Genomic DNA, 26,376 nt, shown 5'->3' on the forward strand with positions numbered 1-26,376 from the left:
AATCTGTTGTTAAACCTGTTTGAATTAATTTCAAATGATTACAACTTCACATTATCACAAGTTTGATCCTTAGTTAACAATCAATCACATCTCTTACTTATTATAATTCATCAACCATAATCTTTCCACAGTTAATTCATTACAGAAATCATTACAGATCACATTTCAGATAATACATTTCAGAAGGTTATTATGTGATTACTTGTATTCATTTTACTATTCCTTCATATTCAATTTAATTAGCTTTTAATCAAACTACAAGATTACTTATTTTCTCTCAGGCCTCTATGCACCTTTTCTGCATGCACCCGGAAAGATCTCACACCCTATGCCAGTTTTCTTGACAGAGACATTTCTTGTCAAACTGTTTCTTAAAAGTGTGACGCAGAAAAGGTGCAAAAAGATGCATGGAGGCAAAGGATTTAATTTAATATGTTATGTTATTCACAAACAAGACTGATAAATTAAAGCTGCCTACAAGTCTACTATAGATCATTTGTGAGGATAGTCTTACCTGTTGAGCTTTTTGCTTTTTTATCACATTACTTCCCCAAACTTCAGTGTATTTTTTTGGAGATTTTATGTAATAGATAAACACAAAGTTGGGAGTAATTATGAAGTAGAAAGAAAATGATGAATGGTTTCCTGACGACGAACTCGGCATGGAGTGCATTAATCAGAGAAGTAACCAAAAAACCCATGGGAACACTGAATCAGCTACAAAGATCCACAGCTGAGGGTAGAACAATCTGTCAACAGTTATCCACGCCACACGTCTGGTCTTTGGGGAAGAGCTGCCTGAAGAAAGCCATTAGAGGTCCTGTTTCCAGTTTGTCACAACCCACAACCTTGAAGAAGGTGCCCTGGTCCCGTTGCGACCAAATTTGACAGCAACCCTAATTAGTGGACCTTGAGACAGGATGGCTGTCAAGCCATCTGTCACAGCCTATCTATTTGATCTGTTGTTTGTTGTTATCCTTTGCTCTTTATAAAGATGGCAGTGCTTTATTTCTTTATGATCTTGAAACACCTCTAAATGTTACAACAAATGAAGGACTCCTGTTAAGATATTCTCTGTGTGGTGAAACACAATTATCCCTTCCTGCTTGGTAGCTGGTATCTCAGCTGAGATTTGTTGTCCCATGTACATCTTCCCTTTAAAAGCACCCAAGAAAAGGGGTGTGTGTGCGTGTGCGGGGGTGGGTGTGTGTGTGTGTTTGGTGGTTTAGACTAGTCACTCCTTGCAATTCCTAGAACTAGAAAACACAAACATGTAACAGCTATGCTGGGTTCCTGTTCAAAACAGGATTGTTCCACCATATTTAAAGGTCCTTTAAATTATTAAACATCTACAAAAACACAAAGCTCAAACAAGCAGAAGTTTTGAGGTCTTCTAAGGTTCAAACTAAAAATTAAAGGTGGTTATTTCTTGTCTGTTTCTGTTGTCCCAAATCTACCAAATAATTTACCAGTCCGCATGAGAGCTGCTCATTGTCTAGAAGCTTTTAAGGTGCAAAAGTTCAATTTTACCCTTTAGGCCTTGAATGAAAAAACCCCAAAACTTTGAGATCTTTATTTTTAGTAATGCAATATTTATATTGTAAAACCTTTATTTTAAAATGCTAAGTGTCCTATTGCACCTGCCATGCAGCATTTTGGTGCAATATTGAATAGTTTAGATCAGTGGCATCCAAAATCAGTCCTCAAGGGCTGGTATCCTGCATGCATGGACACCCATTTAGATTAAAGCTTATTAATGTGGTAGAACGGTCCAGTCAAAGTACAGGCTTAGACCAATTTGAGAATCGGTGAAAAGACTTGCACTTTTCTGTTGACATATGCTGTGCTCAACCTCAGCTATTTTGCAAAGAAGAAATGAGATGTGGAAAGCTTGTAGAGATGCACCCCAAAGGACTTGCAGCTGTAATTTCAGAGAACGATGCTTCCTTAAAGTATTGATTCAGGGGCTGGAATACAAATGCATTCTACACATTTCCGGTTTTAGTGAACATTTCTGACAACCTTCTATCTTCTTTTTTCCTTTAGCTTCACACTAATGCACTGCTTTATGTTAACCTTTTACTTTAAAAGTTTGAAAAATACAAATTTATAGAATACCAAGTATCAAACATAAGTTGAAAAATGCATACTTAAACTCGTAAATGTACGTTAGAGTTTCTATAGCAATTAAGTAAATCTACACAATGACAAAAAACAGGTCTTCAGTGATCAATAATTAAAAAGTTGTCTTCTCATTCCTCATCCTAAAATATCTATTTTCTTCCCAACTTCTGAATGATTCCTATAAATGTACACTGCTCAAAAAAATAAAGGGAACACTTAAACAGGTGTTTAACACTTAAAGTGTTCCCTTTATTTTTTTGAGCAGTATAGTTAGATGTGGATGACAAAGACAAACCCAGAGCCTAACTGAGTCTGTTCTGTTGTTTTGACAAGATTGTAGAAATTACCACCAGATGGCAGTATGTCACTGGAGAAAAATATGGTTAAATAGATTATAAAGTATAGCTGTAAGGTGAAAATCCTGTCTAATTTTAAATTATGATGTATACATATCTTTTCATATCAATATTTCATTTTGCCTGGTTTAGTTGTAAGGAATCAATAGCTTCAATTTTTGTGCACCTGGAATACAATTTGGGTCCAGTCTGTGAGAGAACTTTGAATACATTTATGTAGTTTGGTTTCTCTTTTAAAATAATTTTACTTCCTTATTATATTTGTCATCGCATTAAAATCCATGTGTTTGCACAGTCACGTCCCTCCCACCCGCACCCCCATGGTGAAAACCTTAGAAGCATTGATAAAACTTTGACTAACGAGAAACAAAAAAATCTTAATCCTGTTTTGTAGGCGGCATGGCTTCTGATAACTTTGGTCTCACAGGATCAGAGAGGAAGAAGGAAAACATATGCTTCTTGAATAGTAATAGCCCTTTTTAACTCCAGTAGCCATCAGTGTATATGCGGTTCTCTGTGTAGTGTTGCATTTGCTTACATGAGCAGCAACATTGAAGTTAACAGACTTATGGAATTGAAATATCTATCAAAAGAAATACCTTTCTCAGAAGTTGTATCTTCTAGTAAAGGATTATATTTTGGTTTCTCTTGGATGTGTTATCTGGACTTTGCATGATGAAACAACTGTTGTCGGGTAGATATATTATTGCATGTAAAGACAGAGGTGAACCAATAGCCTAAGGACCAGTTTTAAGAGCCCAATATTCAAATAGTCCTTGTTACACATGCCTGTAGTCTTTTAGCTGGTCAATGTTTGTGCATTCTATTTACATCATCTATAGCTGTTTTGTTTTTGCCTCTGCATAATTTGGTTCCAAAATCCACCTTTTGCTAGAACACATTACTTTACACATGTCAACAGTAATTATAAGAAGAATGGAAAGATAGCTGGGATAAATAAAAATAATACAAAATTAATATTTTCTGACTTATAATGAATGAGACCATATATAGGTGTGGTGTGGTTGAAGTGAACTCTGGCGAGGTTCAAATGCATGTGTGGATGGCAAGCAAGACAAAGACAGCTCCTAAAGCAGGAAGCCAACTATAGCATAGGGCATTCTGGGTAACTACAGCCAAAACAAACGTGCAAGTTTAGCACCCGTGGGAGAAATGGCTCAAAGTCTTTTGCCAAAGACAAAAGGAAAAATCTTTAACCATTAAAATCTCACGCCACTCCATATTGGTTTACATTTTGTGAGGAAAGAAGTTGCGCTCAGTTGTTTCCTTTAGTGGTCATTGGTGCAGCGCCACCACAAGCCAGGGGGTAAACCGGTTTTGCTAAGGGTTTAGTTTGTTTGACACAGTACAGTGCAAAAGTGAACTGCATCAGCTGAAAATGTAAAGAAAATGCAAATTTGGTACCCATTCAAACCATGTCTACTGAACTATCATTTCTGAAAACACCCCAAATGTATTTCACAATTTGATGATGGTAATCCCCCCACAAAGTAGATTACTACTTCATCTTTGCTCAGAGAGAGCCTATATAGTTTTCTGCGTGTCTCTGCTGTTTGCCGTTTTGCATAAGTATGAGTAGATAAGTGTGGATTTTAATTTAATGAACCCCGAATACCTCTTGTTCAAAATTTCATTTTTTTCATGTTCTAAATTATCTTGCAGCCCAGAGTCTGTAGTTGAATCGTGGGGTTGTTTTGTACTGCTTGTCTGCTTTAATGCCCATTAAAATGCTATAAAGCTAAAACCCGAATTGTGCAAATGTCTTCTGTTATGTTTATTGTTGCCCATAAAAAGCTTTCTGAAATGTGATAGAAATGTGTTATGAGGGCCAAAGAATGTAGGGATATAATACAGCCACACCAAAATGCAAAGCAGTGTTCCTGTCTGTAAAGCGAATAGAGCTGAATATTTCTTTTCAGATATGTGTTATCTTGTGCTTTGAAGCATCGTGCATAATTTTCTCCAGGGATGCTAAATTGGAGAAATTGCCAGCATCTCATTTAAGGTGAATGCAGTCTGATAAGGAGCACCAGTTGGTGGCTGATGAGAGCAATGCTGGAACAATGTGTTTGTTTCAGTTAGCAATCAGTGTGGCTGATTTAAATGTGTCTTTTGTTTTAGTGTTATCATAACAGATAGAGGCACAACTTTGCGTGTGCATGCGTGTGTGCGTGTTTCTTTGAATGCGAATGAATATGCAATAATATGCTGATGCTTAAGAGATCAGCTTTAAAGAATTAGCTCATTTAGTGATGTGGTTGGTTTTCTCTTTACATGTACAAGTGAACTAAAAACATGTGTAACATTTTAGATGCATATCATATTTCCACATTTAAGTTGTCTTATATAATTGAAATAGAACGTCCGGACCGAATGCGCAAAGGAGAATACAGAGCTTAATAACAAAGCCTACAGTGTGACAAGAAGTGGGCAGGCAGTCGATACTAATCTGGGAGGAGAGATTCAGAAGCGTCTTCAAAAAGACATTCTGGTTGAGGAAATGGGAAGGGAATGGAACAGGGAGGAGCATAATCAGGAGATGTGAAAAAGGTGGCAGACAGGGGGCATTTGAAGGTGGATAAAATGAAGGTGCCATTGGAGGGTATATGTGTTGGAATTCTAATGAGGAACAAAGACCCAGATAACTTTTTTCCCCCCTTTTTCCCCCCTGTGACTTCTAATGCAGGGTTTGTAGTAATCTTCAGAACTGTAAGCATTCAGTTTGTTTGTTGTTCAGTGAGACACAGTTACTGTTTTTGCTCATTTTGAACATAAAAAAAGTTTTTGAAATGCTCTCCGGCATCTTCATAAGGTTTTTGAGTTCAGTACAGTCCTTATTTTTTTATGGCAAAGATTCAGCAAGATGTCTTTCTTGGTAGTTTTTGGTCATTTTTTGAAAAAGTTATACCTCTAAGTTGCTTCTGCTTTGTTGACTGCACAGACTCACCACAAACTTTTGAAAGTAGCAGACTTTTGATAAAAAATTTGGGGCCTCTACCAGAAAATTGAAAATGGGATCCAACACAGATCAACTCAAAACCATCCATTTCCCAGAGAATCAACTATATCCTATAAAAAACTGTGAGGTAAGCTGAAAAGAAGAGTTTATAAGAAAAGATCGACAATTTTGGGCACCCTGGAACGATTGTGGAAAGTTTAACAAACTATTCTCTGTCTGGATTTGCATTTGCAAACTGACAGATTTAGTTATTCAAACATTCCTGGGTGTTGATTCATTAAAGTTTGTTTTTTCTCACAAGAAACGACACAGCATATAACCTCCAAATGCTAATACACATATTAGTGTTTAAAGGAAACTGGTCATCAAGAAGCTCATGTTTCCTCCATGTTTTATGAATATTTGTTGCACTCATAAATTAGTTTGAGTCAATGCAGAGTCTCTTTGTTTTCTTTTCCTTTCTGCTAAAGGTGTGGGCTAGCAGCTTCCTGCCCAATGAGCCTGCTGTGTCTGACCGCTGCCAAAGAGCATACCATCAGAAAAACGGAGAGCCGCTGCTGGTGCAGTATGCCAAACAAGAAGCAGAGAAAAAGGTACATGTAAGATAATAAGTGGACATCTTATGTTCTTTCATACTTGGATTGAGTTGCAGTGTCACAAATGAATCTAAGCCTTTCAGCCTAAACAGTTTCACAAATCATTTTTTTTTCTTTTTACATCTAATAGCTCCTAAAGTACATAAAATCCTCACAATCCAAATGGTAAAACAAGAAGAGCATGCAGGTCACACAGCAGCAGCAATATTCATTCCACCTTAAGTCAAACATTATTCTGAAAAAGCATCATGTTTCCTTCAGGGCAATTTCTGAACGACCTTTAAAGGTTTACAAAGATGGAAGCGTTGCTATGGCAATGGTATTTTTCATTTCATTTAAATCAAAATCTTTGCCTCAAAAACATGGATTTTATCTGTATCTTTCAACATTCAATGTAAAGGGGAGTGAGGGGTAAGATAAAGAAAAAAAAAGGCTGGATTTGGTTTGAATATTTTTGGGAATCTAACCCTGTAAAAGAGTGTGATGTGCAAAGTAAAGCCATCTAATGTTTGCTTACCTGTTTTGTTAAATTAGGGGGTAAATGATGCTGATAATTTCCCCATGCAAATTATTCTAAAAGTGCTTTACTGTATAAAATTGTGATTAAAAGATCCCATTTAAATAATGGTACCACATTTCACTTTTCTCACAAGTCTCCCTTCATCCATTTACTTCCACCCTTTTCCTCCTCGCCCCCTTTTTTTCCTATTCCATCATTCTCTTGATTTTCCTTCCTCTGCCTGTCTCCCAGTCAGTGAAGCGTGTGATTGGACGGCATTGATGCTCATTAGCATAATTCTGCAGCGTCCGTCTTCATCCCACCTGAACATTAGGGAAGCTGTGTGAGTACATTTAGGGTGCTCACACAGATTTTAGAGTGTTGCCAAATGTCATTAGTGAACACTAGCAAAAACCTTCTGCATTGAAATTAGACTTGACAATTTGAGAAATATTTTCTCTAACTGTTGGGGAAAGGCTTTTCATTTCATTTTAGCATAACTAATGTTGATTTTTGGTGATGTTGTTCTTGTCGTGGTGTTTTAAAATGTGTCGGCTCTGTAGTAGGATTTGCTTTAGCCCTCACAATTTATCATTGAGCTAAAATTAGACATGTTAGGTCATACAAACTAAACAAAAATGTACTTTCTTTGTAAACATGGGTCAGTTTCTGGTATAAAAGGTATACCAAGGTTTTATAAGGTTCTGATTTCAAAACCACTAAAATGTTGACTCAAACTTCTTCGACTTTTTAAGTGCTTTTATAGAGATGTGAGAAAAAGTACTATACCACAGAGTATCACAACATTGCACCGACCCGAGCTGTTAGTGCACACTACCAACCAGCTCTCTGAATAAACAGCTCCTATGCTTTCCCCAGACATACAAAAAATACAAATTTAACTTTGGACACAATAAAGACTAATATTGATGGCATTGGAACTAAAAGTGAGCCTTCAGTTCTTATTAAAGTAATGCCATTTTGATGTAAAGTTGGCAAGCTTCAAGCAGGATTTTCGTTCAAATGCAGATTGCAATTTTTCTTTTTTTTTTTTTATCCAGACGTAAAATATAAACTAATCAACCTGTCAATATCAGCTCCCTACTCTGTTCTCACAAACTTGGACTCACTTCTTGCTTTCACAACTACTTGTTCTTCTGTTCTTTGTGGCATAAATTCATCACTGTGTTTGAAACATTCCACAGAGATATCAATCCATACTGACATGATGGAATCACACAGTTGCCGCAAATTGTTTCACATTCATGATGTGAGTTTCCTGTTCACTGCATTCCAAAGTGCTCTATTAAGTTGGGACCTCATGAGGATGGAGTACAGTTAAGTCATTGTTTGAGATCATTTAAATACTCAGCTCTACCCGTCTGACTTCAACACCTGTGGGGTTTTGAAGCCAGAGTTTTGAGTTTTGTGTTTATAAAATTCTATTAAAATGATCTGAAATTTGTAGCTGCAACATTAAAAAAATATTGAAAAGCCATCAAGGGATATGAATGCCTTTGAAAGATGCCGTCACCTCCTCAATATTCTAAGTACAAGGTAAAATATAATCATTGCTAGTAAAGTCTAAACTGAACTAAAAAGATTTTAGACCCAAAGAAAAGCAAAAGCATGAAAGTTAGGACAGAATAAAGAAGAGCATTGAGCTGTAAACACACAAGTCAGAAAGAGAGATACAAGATGTGGGTGTCAGAAGAAAAAAGCCAACAATTTGTTCAGGGGAAAAGCTGACCTGTTCTACTGGGACTGTGGGGACACTCCTGTTTGCTTATGTGTGTGTGTGTTTGTGCGATATGGAAGGTAGCATTAAGGCTTTGAGAAAAACAGAGTAGACACTTGAATCTCCTTGGGAGCTAGTATTGGGCACCAACCTTTATAAAATCAGAGCGAAAGCCGTAAGCACAGTGTTTGTGTGTGAGCGAGTAGCCAAGAATGATTTGTCAATAGCTGGCTAGTGTGTTTGTGTTTGTGTGTGTATTTGTCTCTCTTTCTTTGCTCTTGTCTCCCTGACCCAAGGTTAGGGACCCTAAATTGGCACATCGGAGTGTTTGGAAGACACTGAATTGGGCTTTGGTTCCCCGGTGACACTCAACTTTGAAACAAAAACTTTCTTAGCTAATTGAATAAAACTCCTTGAGATTGGCCGTGTTAGAGGTTTCTTTTAGGACATCATCTGCTTCCTCTCCTTGTCCTCAATTCTTCCATCTTGAACTTGCCCCTGAATAATCTTGCTAAAGGTATAGCAGGGAAACAGTGAACACAGGCAAGTGCAACTAAGGTCAAGAAGATGAGCAGGAGAGAAAAAATGAAATATTGGTCAGAAAAGAAAATCAAATGAGCTGATAAAAGTAAAAAGTAAATCTAATATTACAACCATGAACCTCAATGAATTCCATAAGGATTTTATGTGATAGACCAACACAGTGTAGCACTATTGAGGCAGTTTGTTTCAAGCCAAGTAAGGTAAACAGCAAACATGTGCATGAAGGACCTCTGGTCAATTGAAACTTTTTAGTTTGCCCACAAAAGGCTATGTGTAAATGAAAACCAAGTCCCATCTTTGTTGCTAAGACTAAAGAAAAAAAAAAGAAGAAATCAACCCAAAAAATATCTTAAACTGTAGGACTGTCTTATAATAATGTCAAGTTAAGATTATTACATAACACATTACAGCAAACACAATAAAAATGTAGCACAATAACCAATTATGAAACAAGTAAATATGACATTTGTCAAGTGTCATCATTAATTACAATCATGCAAGATATTTTATGATGTTTTGATATGATCTGTTTTCTACATAAAGCTGAATATTTTGTGTATTTCATTAAATGTTTCATCTTTGGAATATTTTAATGAAACAGTGTTGAGCAGATAAATAAAAGATAAAAGCAGTGTAGAGCAGTTAAGTTAAAATAAGAAGACACAAGAAAATTACTTAGAATATACAAAGATATATATATATATATATATATATATATATATATATATATATATATATATATATATATATATATATATATATTGTGCCCATGCTCCCCTACTCTTATCCTACCAAACCTAAATCTTGATAAAATACAATAAAGTTTAAAATCTTGACAGCAAAGTAGTAATAACAGTTTTTATTATTATTATTATTCACTAAGTAGAGTCCATTAATGGTTCACTTCCATTAAAAAGTCAAGCAATTTGTGGTAAATTACTGGTTCCTCTACAGTTATTATAACACTCCTGTTTTCTCTCTGAATCCATTAATTATTTACTGATGCCTTGCTGTGAAAAGGTTGATTTCAAATTATTTTGACATTTGCTTTAAACGTTCCACCATCATCCTTGTCCATAAGAAACGCTCTGTCACAAGGTTAAGTGACTGCAGACTCTTACATCTGTAATCATGAAATACAGTGACTGCTGTTGAAGCATCTGAAGGTCATCATAGGCTGTCTCCTGACCCCCTGCAGTGGCAAGCAGGTTTGCAGATGATGCAGTCAGTCTAGAACTTTACATCATCCTGCACTGTTTGGAAGAAGGCCCAGCAGAGACCATACTACCGACAGCAACTCAAGGAGTAAAACCTTTCAAAGGAGCTGTTTATCATCATCTTCACAGCCATTTTTTCAGTCTGTCCTAAGTAGTCAGCTACTCCACTTTGAAACAAAATAAGCTTATTTGCACTACCACAATCTGCCTGCTGGCTGCACATGCAGACATCCTTTTGTGCACATATTGTTTTTATAGTTTATGTTATAAATTAATACTTAATGTTTGCATACTGTGAGCGAGTGTGTGAAGCTGCTGTCAAATTTCTTGTTTGTATGCACAGTCTTGGTCAATAAATCTGATTCTAATTCATAATTTAAAAAAATAAACTAAGAAAATCATCAATTTACAATGCTTGAACAAGTTTGAACAGGAAATAAAACACAAAAAAATCAATCACCAAATGATAAAATAAGTAATGAATTCACTATTAACGTCACAACAAACTTTGATACTTTTCGTCCTGCTCTCAAATCTTTATAAAACATAAAACGCCATATCTTGCTTGTGGTCTATAAAATGCACTGAAGTATATATACTGGTCAAATCTTTTTTGTTCAATTTCAGTTCCTCACAACACTGATGGTAAATAGCGAATGAAATCAAACATCCTACAACCCCATGTGTTCTATTTGAATAAGGCAGCTCCTAACAGTGACTGACACATGGAAATATCTGGACTGCTGCAGTGCTTTCAGCCAGTGGTAGCTCATTATTTTCTGTTTTCTCTTGCATTTGCTTAACAGCTTAGTCTTAATCGACTTGGAGCTGGTGTTTTCTTCAACAGCAGGATGCTCTTTTGCACAAATAACCATAATCAGTTGTATGCTATCTCCTCACAACCAAAGAGCAGAGCGATTTTGGATGGAACAGCTCGAAAAAGCCTTGAATTTGTCTTAGTTGAAATCCAACTCCGCATGTATATTTTGGACTGTGGAGAGAAGCAGAAGAAAGAAAATCCATGGTTAGCCAGAGTGAATTGGGGGATAAATGGTGAATAACTGGTTAATAGAAAAGTGGAAAGATTGATGGAAGGATAGATGGATAATCAGATGACTGATGGCTGGATATTTGGAAGTATACAAGGATGGGTTTGTTGGATTAAAACAGTGTGAAAATAATAAAGTCAAAATTAATTGATTCCTGTGAAACATAAATGTGTTTGAAATAAAAAAAACAAAAAAAAAAACATACAAAAAAACCAATAACCAATAATGCTGTACAAACTGCTTACTGTTAACACACAGGACCAAATTTACAAAGATGTCAGTTTTGGTACCCTACCTATGAAGGAAAAATTATTTTACCAATTCAGATTTATGACTATTCATTTTCAAATACTTGTTTATATTCATTGAAAATCCTAAGATGGGCATGCCGTGGTGGCGTAGGGCATAGCGCGACCCGTATTTGGAGGCCTTGAGTCCTCGACGCGGCCGTCGCAGGTTCGACTCCCGGACCCGACGACGTTTGCCGCATATCTTCCCCCCTCTCCTTCCCTGTTTCCTGTCAGCCTACTATCACATAAGGGACACTAGAGCCCACAAAAAAGACCCCTGGAGGGGTAAAAAAAAAAAGATCCTAAGATAATACAACTTGAATGATTTGGTTTTGTATAGAGTTCAATGTTTCTAAAAGGTGCACTCATTAAAGTAAAAGTCTTTGCACCCACTCCCCCAAAGAAAATAAGATCAAAACATTGGGACTGCAAGCCCTTTCTAAAGTCTGACCCAACTAGCACACCATCATCTGGCCAGTCTGGAAAAAAATTGTCAGGGTTGTTCAGATCTGATAAGCGATATTACAATAATAGTGGTACCACAGAGCAGTATTTCTTTCTCTCTCTCCGTCTCTCTTGCATTATTATCACCACACACACAGACACATATGCATGCACACGCACACATGCAAACAGCAGGCTAATCTATGTCTGATGGATTCTGAGAGCAAGGTCAGGTTGTGTTTGTGCTTACTCATCATCTTGTTACATTTTGCCCTGGACACATTCTGCATTCAACATTTTATGGTAATTACACTGTTTTCCCTACTGACCAGTTTAATTATCATTTCAAATTCACTTTGAGCTGACTTATGTTTTTTTTAATTACACCAAGTGGTAGTTTGTACTTACTATTCCCCTTTTTTTAATAGATGTAATAAAATCCGATAAAAACTTAAGTATCTGAGCTCTTCCATGTGATTACAGCAGCATGGAAGAAAACAATACAAATATTATTATAATTACCAAGATTTAACTACAGTTGAATGAGCCAAAAAAAGAAAAAAGTGATGTTGGGTGGTAAGACTTAAGACTTATGCATTCATGTTTTATTTATTATGGGTTCTAACACTGTAGGCAGACCGAATACACCCCCTGTAGTATCACAATGGATGGAGAACTGTTTCTGGATATGCTGCTTTGCATCCCAAGAAGGCCAAGAATTTGATTAGTAGATTCAACCGTCCAATACTCTTAAACATGAATACAACTTATTGTTCTCAGAAGTCATCTGAATTTATCTTACTGTTAATGCAGTTGCAAAGTGAAGCCCTTGGAGATTTATTCGAGAACATCACTGAACAAACAGACTCATGAACATCAACAAAGACAGCAGACATGTCACAGATAAAGCTGTGGCTGGGTTTGGGTTGTAAAACAATATCCTTAGCTCTGTCTATCTTACAAAGTTCTGTTAAATCCATTGAATGACACAATTTCAAACCTATCACAGTCCAACTAAAGTGAGCGAGTGGGTAATGAAAACATAGTCAGAGAAGCAACCACGAGAGCTCTCAACATGCATCAGCTTGACAGAGCTGCAAAAATTCAAAAAATTAATTTTTCCATTAACACTAACCCCATAGTGAATGACAGACCTAAATCAAAGAATATCTGGCAAGACTTTAAAAGTTGATGTTCACAGACAAACTTAATCCACGGTGATGTAATTTAGTTTATTGTGTCACCAATAAACTAAATGGTTCATTGGCGTTTTAAAGACTATAAGTATGGAAGGATGGAGTTCTGTGCATGTGTATAAGGTACAACAAATTTTCAGTTTATGAATTTTGATAGAAAATCTAATCTACTTTAAAATGTTCTTCTAAAAGCCAAAAGCAATGTTGAAGTGTCATTACTATACTGTTTTTAAGAATGAATTATGCTGTTTTTTCTTTTTACATTTGGCATTTAAGTATCTATTTTAGATAACACTTTGCTCTATGTTCTTAAAATGTAGATAACTTGCCTAAAAATCTGTTGTTCCCTTAGGAACGTGTGGTGGTAGAGAATTCTGATTGGCTGGTGGTGGTCCCATATTGGGCAACGTGGCCCTACCAGACGTTGCTGTTACCACGACGACACATCCTCAGGATCAATGAACTGACAGCAGAGGAGAGAGACAGTAAGTGTGTGTGTTTGTGAGTGTGTGAAAGTACCGACAGTGAGTGACTGAGAGAGCAGGGAGGTGATTAAGATCTGTCTAAGGTGACTGAGTGACTCAGTGAAGAACCTGTAGGTTTTACTGATGGTCATTCATGTCACATTCAAGCTTCTCAGAAACCAAAGTGTAATTTGTAATTTTTTTACATGACGACTTAACCTCATAAAGAGTTGTTTTTATGGAAAAGCTTTACTTATATCAAAACAAATTGAAAGGATCATTTTGACATTGTGATTTCATAACTATTTGATCCTCATATCTGCCTGATAATATCACTACATGTCCATGCGTTGATTTTAAGACTGGGTAACTTTTATGTATTTGCTGAAAGTTTCACTTTTTCAGAGCATGACTAAACCACCACCGGGCTTAGCAAGTTTTCTGGGGGAAACATTGGACAGAGTTCTATGCAATCAATAATTTATCTTCAATTAAAACTATTTTCTGGTGATTCAATTAAGTAAAGCTAAACAGAAAAACAGAAACAAGCATACTGACACTGATTTTCCACAAGTTAATTAAAGATAAAAGGGGAAGTATTATGAATTTGGAATAAAACATTTAAAATATTGACTCAGATTATTGAAAATGTAATCTAATCAAATGATTACCACCCTTTAAGGAGTTCCACGGCCCAGAATTAGAGTTCCACTATCTGGTATTAATTCGAGGAGCAAAATTTGGGAGAAACAGAAAGGATTTCAAATTCACTCATTCCAAATATATAAAATATATCATGTATATTTTGTTGTCTCGACTGCCTCTTTCCCTCATTCCTTTCTTTCTTCCTTGTGTCCATGCTACTTGACTTCCTTATTTTTTCCTCCTTCTGACCTTTTATACTGGTCTTTTTGTTGTGTTTTTTTTCTACTTTGTGTCTGTCTTGCCTCCCTCCCTGCCTTCCGTCCATCCGTCCATAAATAAAAGTGTGGGATTTTTACAAAAACAATGTGTAAAAATCAATCTAGGAATCGTTTCTCTGCTCAAGGGTTTCAACATGTGATTCATCAATCAATATCTTACTAATAATTGAGGACTATTTCCAAGCTTGCTGAATTTCCAAATCACTTAGATAATAGTAGGTTTTTAAGAGCTGTAACACAAATTGACAAGCATTTTCTCTTGATTTCATTGCACTTTGATATCATTAAAACAAATTATATCTTGGAGTTTTCCCGGCGTGGTCTGCATGGATTACGAGGCTGTGAAGACAATGAAATTTTAACGTGACCTAGAGAAAAGCAGTTTTTGTAAGTCCCTGTTTTTGTGTTAACTACAGATTTATTAAGATTATTATCATCATCACAAATAAATAGAAACTTTAAAAGCCTGTGTTGTCAAATAAGTGTGAGGTTTTATAACACACATTATTAACACGAGTTGGTGACATTTTGTCAAATTTACAGCACTTAGTGATATTTTTTGTCCATTTTTAGAATTTTACTTCCATAGTTAGACATATATGATAATACAAAAGTTTATTCCATATTACTTTGTGCATTAGTATGTTCTCATTAAAATCTAATTATCTATTGCTTTTTTACTTTTTCTGTACTTGTATTGTTGTTCATCAGGTCTGGCAGCTATCATGACGCAACTGTTGACCAAGTACGATAACCTCTTTGAAGTTTCGTTCCCGTACTCGATGGGCTGGCACGGTAAGACAATTTTTAAACATAACCTCTTGTGTTACAAATCAGATGGGTTCTTTTTTTGTTTTTTTGGATGGATTAGTGGATCTGAATACAGATTTGTAGCAACAAATCGGCTGGCTTTAAGTACTTTCTCTTGAAACTTAAAAGGTGAATTCACCTAAGAATCCTTAGAGAGGATGTTCATCTGTGACTGTAATCAATAGTGTGATGAGGAGGAGTTTTTGCAGTTACAACTGTAATGTACTTCCAATGCCACATCAAATTAACCAGCAGTAAGAGGATCAAAGGAAAAAGTGCTTTAGAATTGTGGCAGTCACACCCTGCAGGTTTTCAGCTTAAAATTCTCTTTAGCTCCACTTCTTTATACTCTTCATACAGAAGCACCAGAACTGACTTCTTTATAACCTCCTTAGTCTTGTTTTACCATCACCTTGCTTTTTATTATTATTTTCCATCGCTTCTGTTTTTGTTATTTTATGTTCATTAGCTTTACTATTCTCTCTTCATTTATCTAAAGATTTGCACCAACAAAGTCAGATCAATATAATTTTACATGGTATTTCTCTCTACATCTTCATGTTTCATCAGTCTTCACTCAAAACTGATTTTGCAAAAGCAGCCATCATGCAACAGAAGCATCACATATGAATATGTATTTACCCGTCAGATGTCATGGAAAGATATCAGTTGGGGTGCAGCGTACATCTTTCGGAGGTTAGATAACCATTGTTGCATTTCAATCACTGCCGCCTTAATAAATTATATGAGAACCCTCTCATCTTTGATGTCACCCTCATACTCGCCGTATTACCACTTCAATGCACACCCAGACACACTGGAATATTTAATGAATAAAGAAAGCTCTCTCTTATGTAAAGCAGGAGGTCTCACACCTAAAGGGCACTCACTTGTGGTGTAATTCCAGACTTTTAAAGCAGATCAAGCAACAGTGCAGAGACTGAAACTGCTACATATTCTTTTGCATATTTGAATAATAAAGTGTCCAAAAATTGGAGAGCTGCTTTGACCTTTTTCTGTTTTATGTTAGGAAGCACATTACCATCGAAATTACCTATCTACTTGAATATGTGCTGAAGTTTCATTAGCCAAGATTCATTGTTTGTTTGTTGTTTGATTTCATAGAGCAAAGTTAGAGATGCAACAAACAGCTTTTCACTGGCCAGTTTATTTGCAGTTTTCTTTAAAGTTTGACCATCTGATTAAGATTTTCTTTATAAGATCCTTAATGAATAGAATATAATAGAACAAAACAGAACATTATCATGCAGGAAGACACACAGGTTTGACTGAATTCTGTTGTGGAACTGTTAAATGTTGTAATGTTGTAATTTTCAGAAAAACCTAAATTAGTTTTTATTTACTATGAGGCATACATAAAGATGACCTAAGATTAGCTCTCAACATGTATCACTTGCTGATGCGCAGATTCTTTCTGATATTACATTATTTTACCCTTCCATTTCTGAATTATTTCTTTTTAACTTTCAGTAACAGGCTGGTCAGAAATCGTGCGTGGCCATTATGTGACTAAAAACTAATCCATAAGATTGGAAAGAATCCTGCTTGATTTAGTGAACAGGCTCACAGACTAGCATTAACTCACACAAATTTAAATCCCCTCATAGAAGTATTCTTTTAAAGCTGTGATCATGTCATTCTATATCAGTTTGAGAAAATAAAGCCATACCTTCTTTTAAATCTCACTGCCTGGGTGGATATTATACAGTTTTTAAAACCTTCTTTTGTATTTCTTCTTTTTTTTTAAAGAAAGTTGCTCTCTGCGAACTAGCAGAAATGTAAGGTAGTTGGTAAAGAGAAAGATGATACAGTACTTTGCTGTATGTGGTTTGGCTGAGAGGGCAGGGGGCATGAGAGGACACAAGCCTAGCTCCACTTTATTCCCTTTTTTTCAATCACATATCAAATATTTACAGAAAATCTTGGTTTAAACTTGCCTCAGGTGGTCTTTGGATACGTTTTGGCTTTAATCTCATATTCTGTTTCGCTGTTCAAGACTCAAAGGTACAATTCATGTCAGAGGGATTACAGTGATTTGCTGAAAGTTATGTGTTAGAGGACTGGAGAGGCATTCTTATCGTGGTTGGATCTTATTCCACCTCCACACATAGCAGCTGCAGTCATTATGGTCTTTCCATGTGCAACTCATACCAAAACTACTTTTGAATCAGCTGCACCACACGGTCTTTTTTATGATTAGCATTTTTTTTTTTCAGATTAGCAGTAGCCTTGCCAGCTATTTGGTTCAGAAGGTATATCTGACCCACTGCTTCGTTTAGCTGTTTTTTTTCTTTTGGAAGTGTCATCAACAAGGCTATTGATTCTCGATACGGTCTGATTTTTTCTCTCTCCATTCTTATTGTAGATCTTGCTGCCATTAATTGTATTCTCTTAATTTTTTTATTATTTTTTTATTTTTATTTTCTTACCTCTCCAATAGAAAGCACTCTTGTGCCGTTGTTTTAGTGTGTAGCTACAGCTTTTGTTCTGGACAAAGTCATTAGCTGAGATATTAATCCGATTAACTTTGTGTATTCCTTGTTTGATTTCTCAATGCAAATACTCCAGACTGTAGTTCAGTTTTTCTCTTATTTCTGTGCCAAACGCACCTCAGAGAAATATAGCCTGTAAGTTTTAGATTGGTTTTACCGAACAATAGCACATTCTCCTACATACGTTTGAGAGATTTTAGCTTGTTTGGAGTTTTCTTTAGAACAAATTACTTCTTTTTCTCAACCTTACTCCTTAGTCCAAGGAGATATAAAATACCAGACATTGTTGTCAAATATAGAACACAAGTATTTCTCTGAAATTCCTGAATCTCCTTCAGGACTGGCCCCCTCTCTTTGCCAGCTTCCCTGACAAGTTTCAGTCTCGCTATTCATTAGTTTTAGAGAAACGTCGATGACACAGTAATCACTGTGAAAGGCATAGGATAAAATGTATTAATTGTAATAAGAATGCTTCTCCATAAGCTGAACTTCATCTCAAGTTTATCAGCTTCTCTACAATTGATAGCAGGTGTTAATTCAAGAAGGCTAAATGCCACGACTGAATGAAAAGGTGCTTCAAGAAAGTATTAGCGCACTTATGCAGCAAAGTTATTGTACCTTCTTATTTACATGATTTCTCCTACTAATTTGTTTTCCACTTGAAAAGCAGATGATATATGTCACATTATGTGTGGAAAAGGTTTTGTAAGAATTTATCCAAGTCTAATTGCTAAAATCTGGCCTTTTAACAGAGGTCTGTACACTTTATAAAGTAATAGGCTATTCCATATCACACATTTATGTTTCAACACTTTTTCTTTGGAGGTGAGACAACACCTACGCATATGTGGTATGTCAGTTTGGTTCATTAGCACCCTCATTTTTCTTGTACTTAGAGGAATTTATGTGTGTGAAAAAGCTGACGAACACAAGGCAGAAATTGGGACAAATTATCAACTAAGAAAGTAAATGAGAAAACTTTTGACTGATTTTAACTTTATGAAATTATAATAAAATGGACAATGTATTCTTATCTTATTGTTGTATCATAACTGAGGACACAGATAGGGTATAATAAGGTGATTCTTTTTCAGACAGCACGTGAATATTTTAAACAGAAACTGCAGCTTGTTCACACACTTAACTTGTCATATTAGTCCTCCTCTAAAAGTATATAATTGATGAGGGGATTGTTGAAATTCCTTCTGTGTGCATTCTGACTAATTGCTTACTGGTTTCTGGGAACAGTTTCCTGAAATCATTGGGGATTTTTAAGACCAGGGATTCTGAAAACCTCCATTATTTAGTAGTAGAGCCATAAAATAACATCCTTTTGTATTTTGAATTATCATCTTTCCTAAAAGGTCAACACCCAATTCATCTTAAACCTTTGGACAGATAAGCCTTACATAATCTTTTGAACTTTTTAAATGATGCCGAGTTAAATGTCCCATCAATGACATTTGGCCTTTGAGGCAGTAAACTTTATTATTCAAAAGAGCAGGTTCTCCCTCAGAATGTTAATTTTAGAAACTGGACTTTTGTTCAGATGTTGTTTCTGGACAGGGAAAGCTATTTCCTGACATTGTTTGCATGAAGGGAGTTTGTTCCTGTCACACTGGTTACTGCTGTAATTGATGGCCCACTGTCTAGGGAAACACGCTCATACATTAATATGTGTGCATCTACAAATAAACCTGGAGACCATTTAAAACTGGGTAATTGTCTTCTAATAGGAGTGCCCATCTGTGTTCATTCTTTATCTGTGTGCTTCAGGCTCGTCTTTGTTCCTTATTTCTTTATCAATTAGTTTCCTTTATATTGCTCCTCTGCCTCCTTTATCTGTGTTTGATTAGTCCCCATTGTCAGTAAATGGACTCAAGAGAAAACACTTTCTTTAATCTCTCCAGGGATTTTCTTTTACTTCCAGTGTGTTTTAAGAGCGCTATACTGCTGTTTCTATTCTACTGATTATTTTCATTAAGTTAATGTAGGGCAAAAAAAAAGATATTTAAATGCTATTGTTGCACATTAATGAACATGTATCTTATTTCATAACCATCTGAAATGGGACTTTAGTGTAATTTTAGTGATGAAGAGTTAACTTAACACAATTGTTGAAGAGCCACCTTGTGTGTTTAATCAGATGACTTCTTATCACAAAAGGTTGTCATAGTGAAAGGTCTGAAAAGATTGAGGTCATTGACTTTTTCCTGTCAGATCAGACATCCTGATAAAGACAGAAGCCAAATCTTCTACCTATTCCCTACAAATCTTCAGTTTTTCTAAGAATTTTTTGAAAATCACAAACTGTTCCATAGTTTTATTTTCAAAGTTACTGTATACAACTACCAGTTTGGCTTAACCTCCAATTTCTTTTTGTTTTTCTTTTTAAAATGAATGTGTAAGCTGGTTTTTTACATAATGACCTGAGCAACAGCTGAAGACTACAGTTGGCAATTATAACATGACATTTTTATTATGCAGTCCAAACCTCACTCTAGGTGGTTTGGGATTTTAGAAGCTGTCTACATGCAGAAAACAAACCTTCATGTATGCATGAAAAGATTTGATGAGAAATTTCAGATGCTTTTGGAAATTGAAGTGTTTTATGGCAACCTCGGTCCATCTTAATAAGCTGAAGAGTCAGCAGTTGGTATGAACAAAGCCTTCTAACCAACAGAAGGGCTGGTCTCCAGTCTTATGTTACTTTTTTTCCCCTCTGTTATCTTTATTCTTCAGGAGCCCCAACTGGCCCTCATTTAAAAGAAGACAACTCCCACTGGCAGCTTCATGCTCATTACTACCCCCCTCTGCTACGTTCAGCCACAGTGAAAAAGTTCATGGTGGGGTACGAGATGCTCGCCCAGGAGCAAAGGGATCTAACTCCAGAACAGGTAACACACTTTGCATTGTACAGCAGTCTGCTCCTACTTTGTGTTCTGCAATACAGAATGCATAAGGATGACTTCAGTGCTTTGCAAAAGTATCCGCACTTCTTGAACATCTCCACATTCTGCCGCATTGCAGGAGAGCTCCCCTATTTATAATTTAATCTCAGAATAAAGACACTTATGTCAGTGAGAGAACCCGTCACATAACAGTGAACACACTGCATTAAGTAGGCAAAGTAACACAGTGGAAAGATCAGGAATTAAGTTGTAGAGACATTTAGATCAAGGTTCGATTTTGAAACAATGTCCCAAACTTTGAACATCTCATGGACCTCTGTTCAATCCAATATACAAAAATGCAAAGAGTACTGTTTTGCTGTTAAAATTTCCAGGTTTAGCAGTTCTACTACTTGGCATAAAAAATAGGCTGTTTCTTTCTTCATTCACAATAATCTTAAAATCAACCTTTGCTTTTCTTTTTGTCTCAGGCTGCTGAGAAGCTAAGAAATCTTCCAGAGGAGCACTATAAAACAAGAGAACCGTGAAAAGGAAGCACAATGGAAATGAAACAATCCCATCAATTCTTGGAAGAGCTCTGTTTAGAGGCCTACCAACCAAAATGTGCCTTTAAGAAAACAGAGAACAATTGATGGTGTATTCCGGTACAAATTGCATCCCTGACAGCTTTAAATGCGAGTGTTGCATCGTATGTCATTGCTTAGGTACAGATTTTGGACAGAAGTCTAGATGTAAACAATGACACTAAATGCATGCAAGAACTGAAAAAGACTTTAATCAGTTCAAATCTGAGTCTTCTCACCACACATCAACTTTCATGATAAATCAGTTGATACATCTTGTGGCTGAAGGATGGTGTGGAGAGGTACATGTTTAGCAAAGAGCAAAGTCAACATAAACAAAGTATAATAGGATTCAGTTTTCTTTCTGATTTCATGCTGTTGAAGTCAACTTCAACTTGTCTTTGAAGTTGACAAAATGAAAGGCAGCATCTGCAGACTCTGTCTAGTATGCATTTAAATTCCAATATAGATTTCATAAATATTTTTGCTCTTCTGTGTGTTTTACATATTGTTAAGGGAATAATTTTAATTGGATGTTTTTTAATGCATTTTTTTTCTTGCTGCGATTATTGATTTGAAATAAAATGCAACTTGAAACTCACACTATAAAATATATTATAAAATAAAATGAGAAAATGTTCTACTTTTCTCTCATCTCTTCTGTAAAATGTTTGGCGAAACCTGTGGCAACTTGCTACTGTTTAGCAAAAGAATTAATTGTAGTTCAAGTAAAACCAAAACATTCATTTAAAAATAAGAGTATATATGCAAGAGAAATATGAAAAAGATGACATTTCAATTGATTCAGGCCTTGACAAAGTGGTTAATGTGTATTTTGCTACTATTATTAATTTGCTTTTACCAGAGAGCAACTTCTAAGCACCCATAATTCTCACTGAGCATTTTCCCTCCAGCTTTCACTGAACAAAAAAGTTTTACCGAGATCCAGGTTGGAAGCACAGCTGCTCTCTGTGGGATTTGCCAAAGACTTGGACGAGAAAAATAGGCAAGTACGGTCGGAAAGTTGCGCCAACAAGGACTTCATGCTTCACCCACGTCAATGCACCTGGCAAACGTTCGCTCTCTGGCAGACAAAACGGATGATCTCTCTCAGCGTAAGAAACTCCGACTTCCACTGCAAATCCACTGGAATCTTAGTTTCTTGTGCTGAAAAAGAGCTGCAAGAAAAAATTTAGACATGAAAGGGCAACAAAAGACTAGAACTCAAAACGTGAAAATCTTTTTATTCTAATATTGACCACAAATGTCAACTGAGACGCTCCCATTCCAACACCCATCCCAAAGGTTCTTTTGAGTTTTGGTGACTGGGGAGACCATTGGTAAGACTGGTCTTATGTTAAAGAAACTAGCTGGTAACTAAAGCTTTTTTACATGGTTTTTTAACCTTCTGGAAGCTCCTTGGAGAATCCATGATTTTATGTTGTTTATGCTAAGAATGTGGCAACTGAAATTGTGACTTATTGGACCAGGAAATATTTTCCAATGTTGGTGAGCCTGTGCAAACTGTAGCTTTAGTTTCCCATCATTAGCTGACCAATGTGGCACCCGGTTTTGGCTACCTTCTGCAATAGCTCATCTATAGTAAAGTCCAAATTGGTGGATAGTTGAGATGGTACAAACGATGCAACAATCAAAGTGGTATAAATCTCTGTTGCTCTCTATATTGATGCTAACTGTAATTTTAGAAAGACACTTTCACTCCATCAAGATGGCTAAAACCATTGCTACCTAAATGAATGATTTGCCAATTGTAACAAAAAATAAACAAGTGTACTAAAGACAGTGGCGGGAGAGTGAACATGCTTGAATTTGTATCTTCTGCAATTTAAAAAGACAGTGGTCTCAGCTGCCTATCAGTGCATAGCCATCCTGGCTAGACATAAAGGGTAAACACTCTGATTCTGGAAACCTTATTCCACTTACACTGAAACATTTTTGTTCTGCAACCGTCAGGAAAAGGGATCTTATCAGCTTTTTTCCATTTTCGATTTAATGATACACCAACTACTTCCCTTCAGGCCAGCTGAAAAGAAGTGCAATACTTTATCCTTTTGGGATTTTGTCTAGGAAGGTGTTGAAATTCAGCTGTGCAGCTAATGAAAAAAGTTGCCATAACCACACTTGCACTCTTATATAGACAATGACACAAATCATTAAAACACACACTCACCACCTTCATTATTCATACTCCTTTCCTTGGAGCAAAGTCTCAGGTTTTCGTTAAAATATTGATTCCTCATTTTGTTAAAATGTGCAGTTGGGCAGTAGAAGGTGTGGGTGAAGTTTACAGGCTGAGAGGTTTTTGGAGGGCATGGATGTTGGCGTGTGTGTGTATGTGTAAACCCTTTTTATGTACTATGACAGACTTCATTCTTTCAGGTCAATATTTATCCAGTTCTTCAGGCTCACTGTGGATCCCCTTCTCATCTATTTCATCACTCTTCAGGGACTGTCCTGTGCACGTATGTCTCTGTGTTGCAGATATATGCCTCTATTCCCTCACAGCAGGGAATATGCGAGCTTCTCTCTGTGTGTAACTACTTTTTGACTCCGTTCTGGCAGAAGAATGAGCAGAGTTTGGTAATCCTGTGCCAGATTCCTTTGGCTTGTCTTTTTCAGTCAGCTCTGGTGATGAATTGTATTCCCAGCTTTGCTTATTAAGCCAAATTGGCCTTATGAAGCCTAATTAGTATCATCTGCATGTCTCCATTGCAGCATCATGTCATGGAATACTAGTGGATTCAGAAAAGAAAAATATTTTGAATCTTTTTAAATGATTTCAGATAGTGGGGATTTCTAATTTTTACACGTTTTTTTTTTATGTACTACTAATACACTTGAACCTAAAACTGTTGATTCAGTTGTTGGTTCACTTCTGCTTGCATTGCTGTCAGTAATCATGACATTTAAGAGGGATTAATGTTATTAACTTCCTTTTTAATGATGGTCTCATACTGCAAAGTTTCAAGGCTGTTTCCTTTATGACTGGGATACTGTAAAGTTGATCAAATTTGGCTAGCAGAGAAAATATACCCTATCCAAATCTAGAGGACAAAAGAGAGTTTGGCATTTTGGAGTTGGTGAAGGACAGCGTTAATCAGAGATGCACCCAAGAGGCTCGTGGCACTTCTGGAAGAGTGGCAGACATCCAGAGCTCAGGTTGGGGAATCTGTCAACAGGACAAATATTTGTTTTGGACTCGACTGATATGAGCTTCATGGAAGAGTGACTGGTGAACCTGTGTGATGGGAGCCTGCAGGTGTGGGAATATAAAAGACAGTCAGAGGTTATTGGAAGATGATGCTAAGTACAATGCAGTCCCAAAGAAGGCAGCACAACATTGCCTTCTGGTCTTCTTATGCCCTACTATGTACGGTATGTTTAGGGTTGAAATTGCTTAGATCAAATTACCTCCACATGTTATTAGACTGGGCATAAATCCAAATTAGATTTTGTGGCAACATCTGAAAATATATTCACAGCTCTACATCAAATCAGACTGAGCTTGAACTATTTGGTAATATGCAATGTTTGAACAGCTGTACCCCATCAATCTTGCAGCTGCAAATGCAGTGGTTCTACTAAACATGTTACCAGTGGGTTTAACCCTCCTGTTATGTTCGTTTCTAGGGTACAGCAAAAATGTTTGTGGGTCAATTTGACCCGGGGAGTGTTTAATCATGCTATAGTGTCAGAAACCAAAAAATTCATCCAAAGCATTTTTGTGTGCATTTTCATCATTTGTGTGCATTTGTGTGCATTAATGGATTATTAACTCCAATACTAACCATTTCAATCAATATTTGTGCAATGATGTTTTTTTTATTTCTGCTGAGTGTCCACTCAGTGTGGGTGGAGTTTGTCCACAGGAACAGAAAAGATTCCTGTCAAAAGTTGTGTGAACACCTGCTTTCTCGCAGTTTCCTAGTGAAGTAAAGAGAGTAGTGAGAAAGTGGGCTTGTGTGTGTCTTTGTGTGCATGTATGGGTGTGGTGTGTTGTGTTTGTTTGTGTGTGGTGAAATATGGTTCATAGCTGCAAGGAAACATATAGAATTGGACATTTTTTAATCTTTTTTTGCACTTTAACCTGACTGCCGGGTCAAATTGACCCTAACAGTATGTAAAAAGTAGATCTAGGGGTTGGTTAATACAAATGCACCCCACATGATTGGGATATTTGTATGAAATCCTTACATTTATGTATGATACTACTTTGTATTGGTCCATCACATACAATCCCAATGGAATGCAATGAAGTTTGTGAATGGAACATAACATGGAAAGTTTTAGGGAGAATAAACATTTGTGCAAGGTTCTGCTAGTTTTATTTGGCAGTAAAAATTTCCATATACTTTTTTTTTATTTAGGTAGTCATTTCTTTTATTTTTTTTTTTAGCCATTCCTGATCTCACTTTGCTTAGAGCTCCACTCTGACAGAAACCAGCAGCAGCAGACTACAAAATAAAGCTGAAAACTCTCACAGTTGGTTCTTAGAGCCATGTAGAGCTGTGTAATGACAATAGAGAAGGATTGATGGGTTTCATTGCATGTGGAGACTGTGGCTACAAAAGTGGTGAAAAACTCCCCAAAAACTTTGAAAACAAGATGCACATCACAGTCAGTGCTGGCATGTAGACTGAGCAAACGACATTAAAAACGGTGTATCTGCTTTGTGTACTAGTGTCTGCTCAGAATGTAAATGAACAATAGAGGGCAGTAGGAGACTTACAAACCACCGCAATGATGTACTAGACAGATGAAATTCAATATTAATGTAAAATAATCTCAAACCATTTCTCTGATTTCTTTTTCTTTCAAAAAGTGTTTATACCCCCTGGTCCCTCTCCAGCAAAAGAAATATCAGTTGTCACGTTGCATCCACAATTTATATTAGGAGTTTATATTAGTAACAGACTAATATGAAGTAGCACATTGTGAATTGTGAGGAAAATACATGGTTTTAAAGAAATGTTTACATGTAAAAAATCTAAATTTGAATGGCCTGCGCTTTTTTTGACCCCCATGGGTCAATGCTTTGTTCAACCACCTTTTATTGCAGTTAAAGCTGCAAATCCTTTGGATACGTATCCATCAACTTTGCATATCCAGAGACGGAACTATCTGCCCATTCCTCCCAA

At 36.4% G+C, this 26,376-nt stretch overlaps 1 protein-coding gene across 1 annotated transcript in view; it reads left to right on the top strand.

Annotated features, from left to right (window-relative positions):
• Positions 1–21,813, top strand: part of galt (galactose-1-phosphate uridylyltransferase) — a 48,447-nt gene extending 26,634 nt beyond the window's left edge. Inside the window, exons 7-11 of the mRNA XM_005803933.3 lie at positions 5,931–6,053; positions 13,385–13,517; positions 15,131–15,214; positions 20,485–20,639; positions 21,125–21,813. Coding sequence (XP_005803990.1) covers positions 5,931–6,053; positions 13,385–13,517; positions 15,131–15,214; positions 20,485–20,639; positions 21,125–21,181 — 552 coding nt within the window. The 3' untranslated portion in view covers positions 21,182–21,813. The remainder of the gene's footprint in view (positions 1–5,930; positions 6,054–13,384; positions 13,518–15,130; positions 15,215–20,484; positions 20,640–21,124) is intronic.
• Positions 21,814–26,376: the final 4,563 nt, after the last annotated feature.

Source organism: Xiphophorus maculatus, chromosome 8, assembly GCF_002775205.1.
Source record: "Xiphophorus maculatus strain JP 163 A chromosome 8, X_maculatus-5.0-male, whole genome shotgun sequence".
Lineage (NCBI taxonomy): Eukaryota > Metazoa > Chordata > Actinopteri > Cyprinodontiformes > Poeciliidae > Xiphophorus > Xiphophorus maculatus.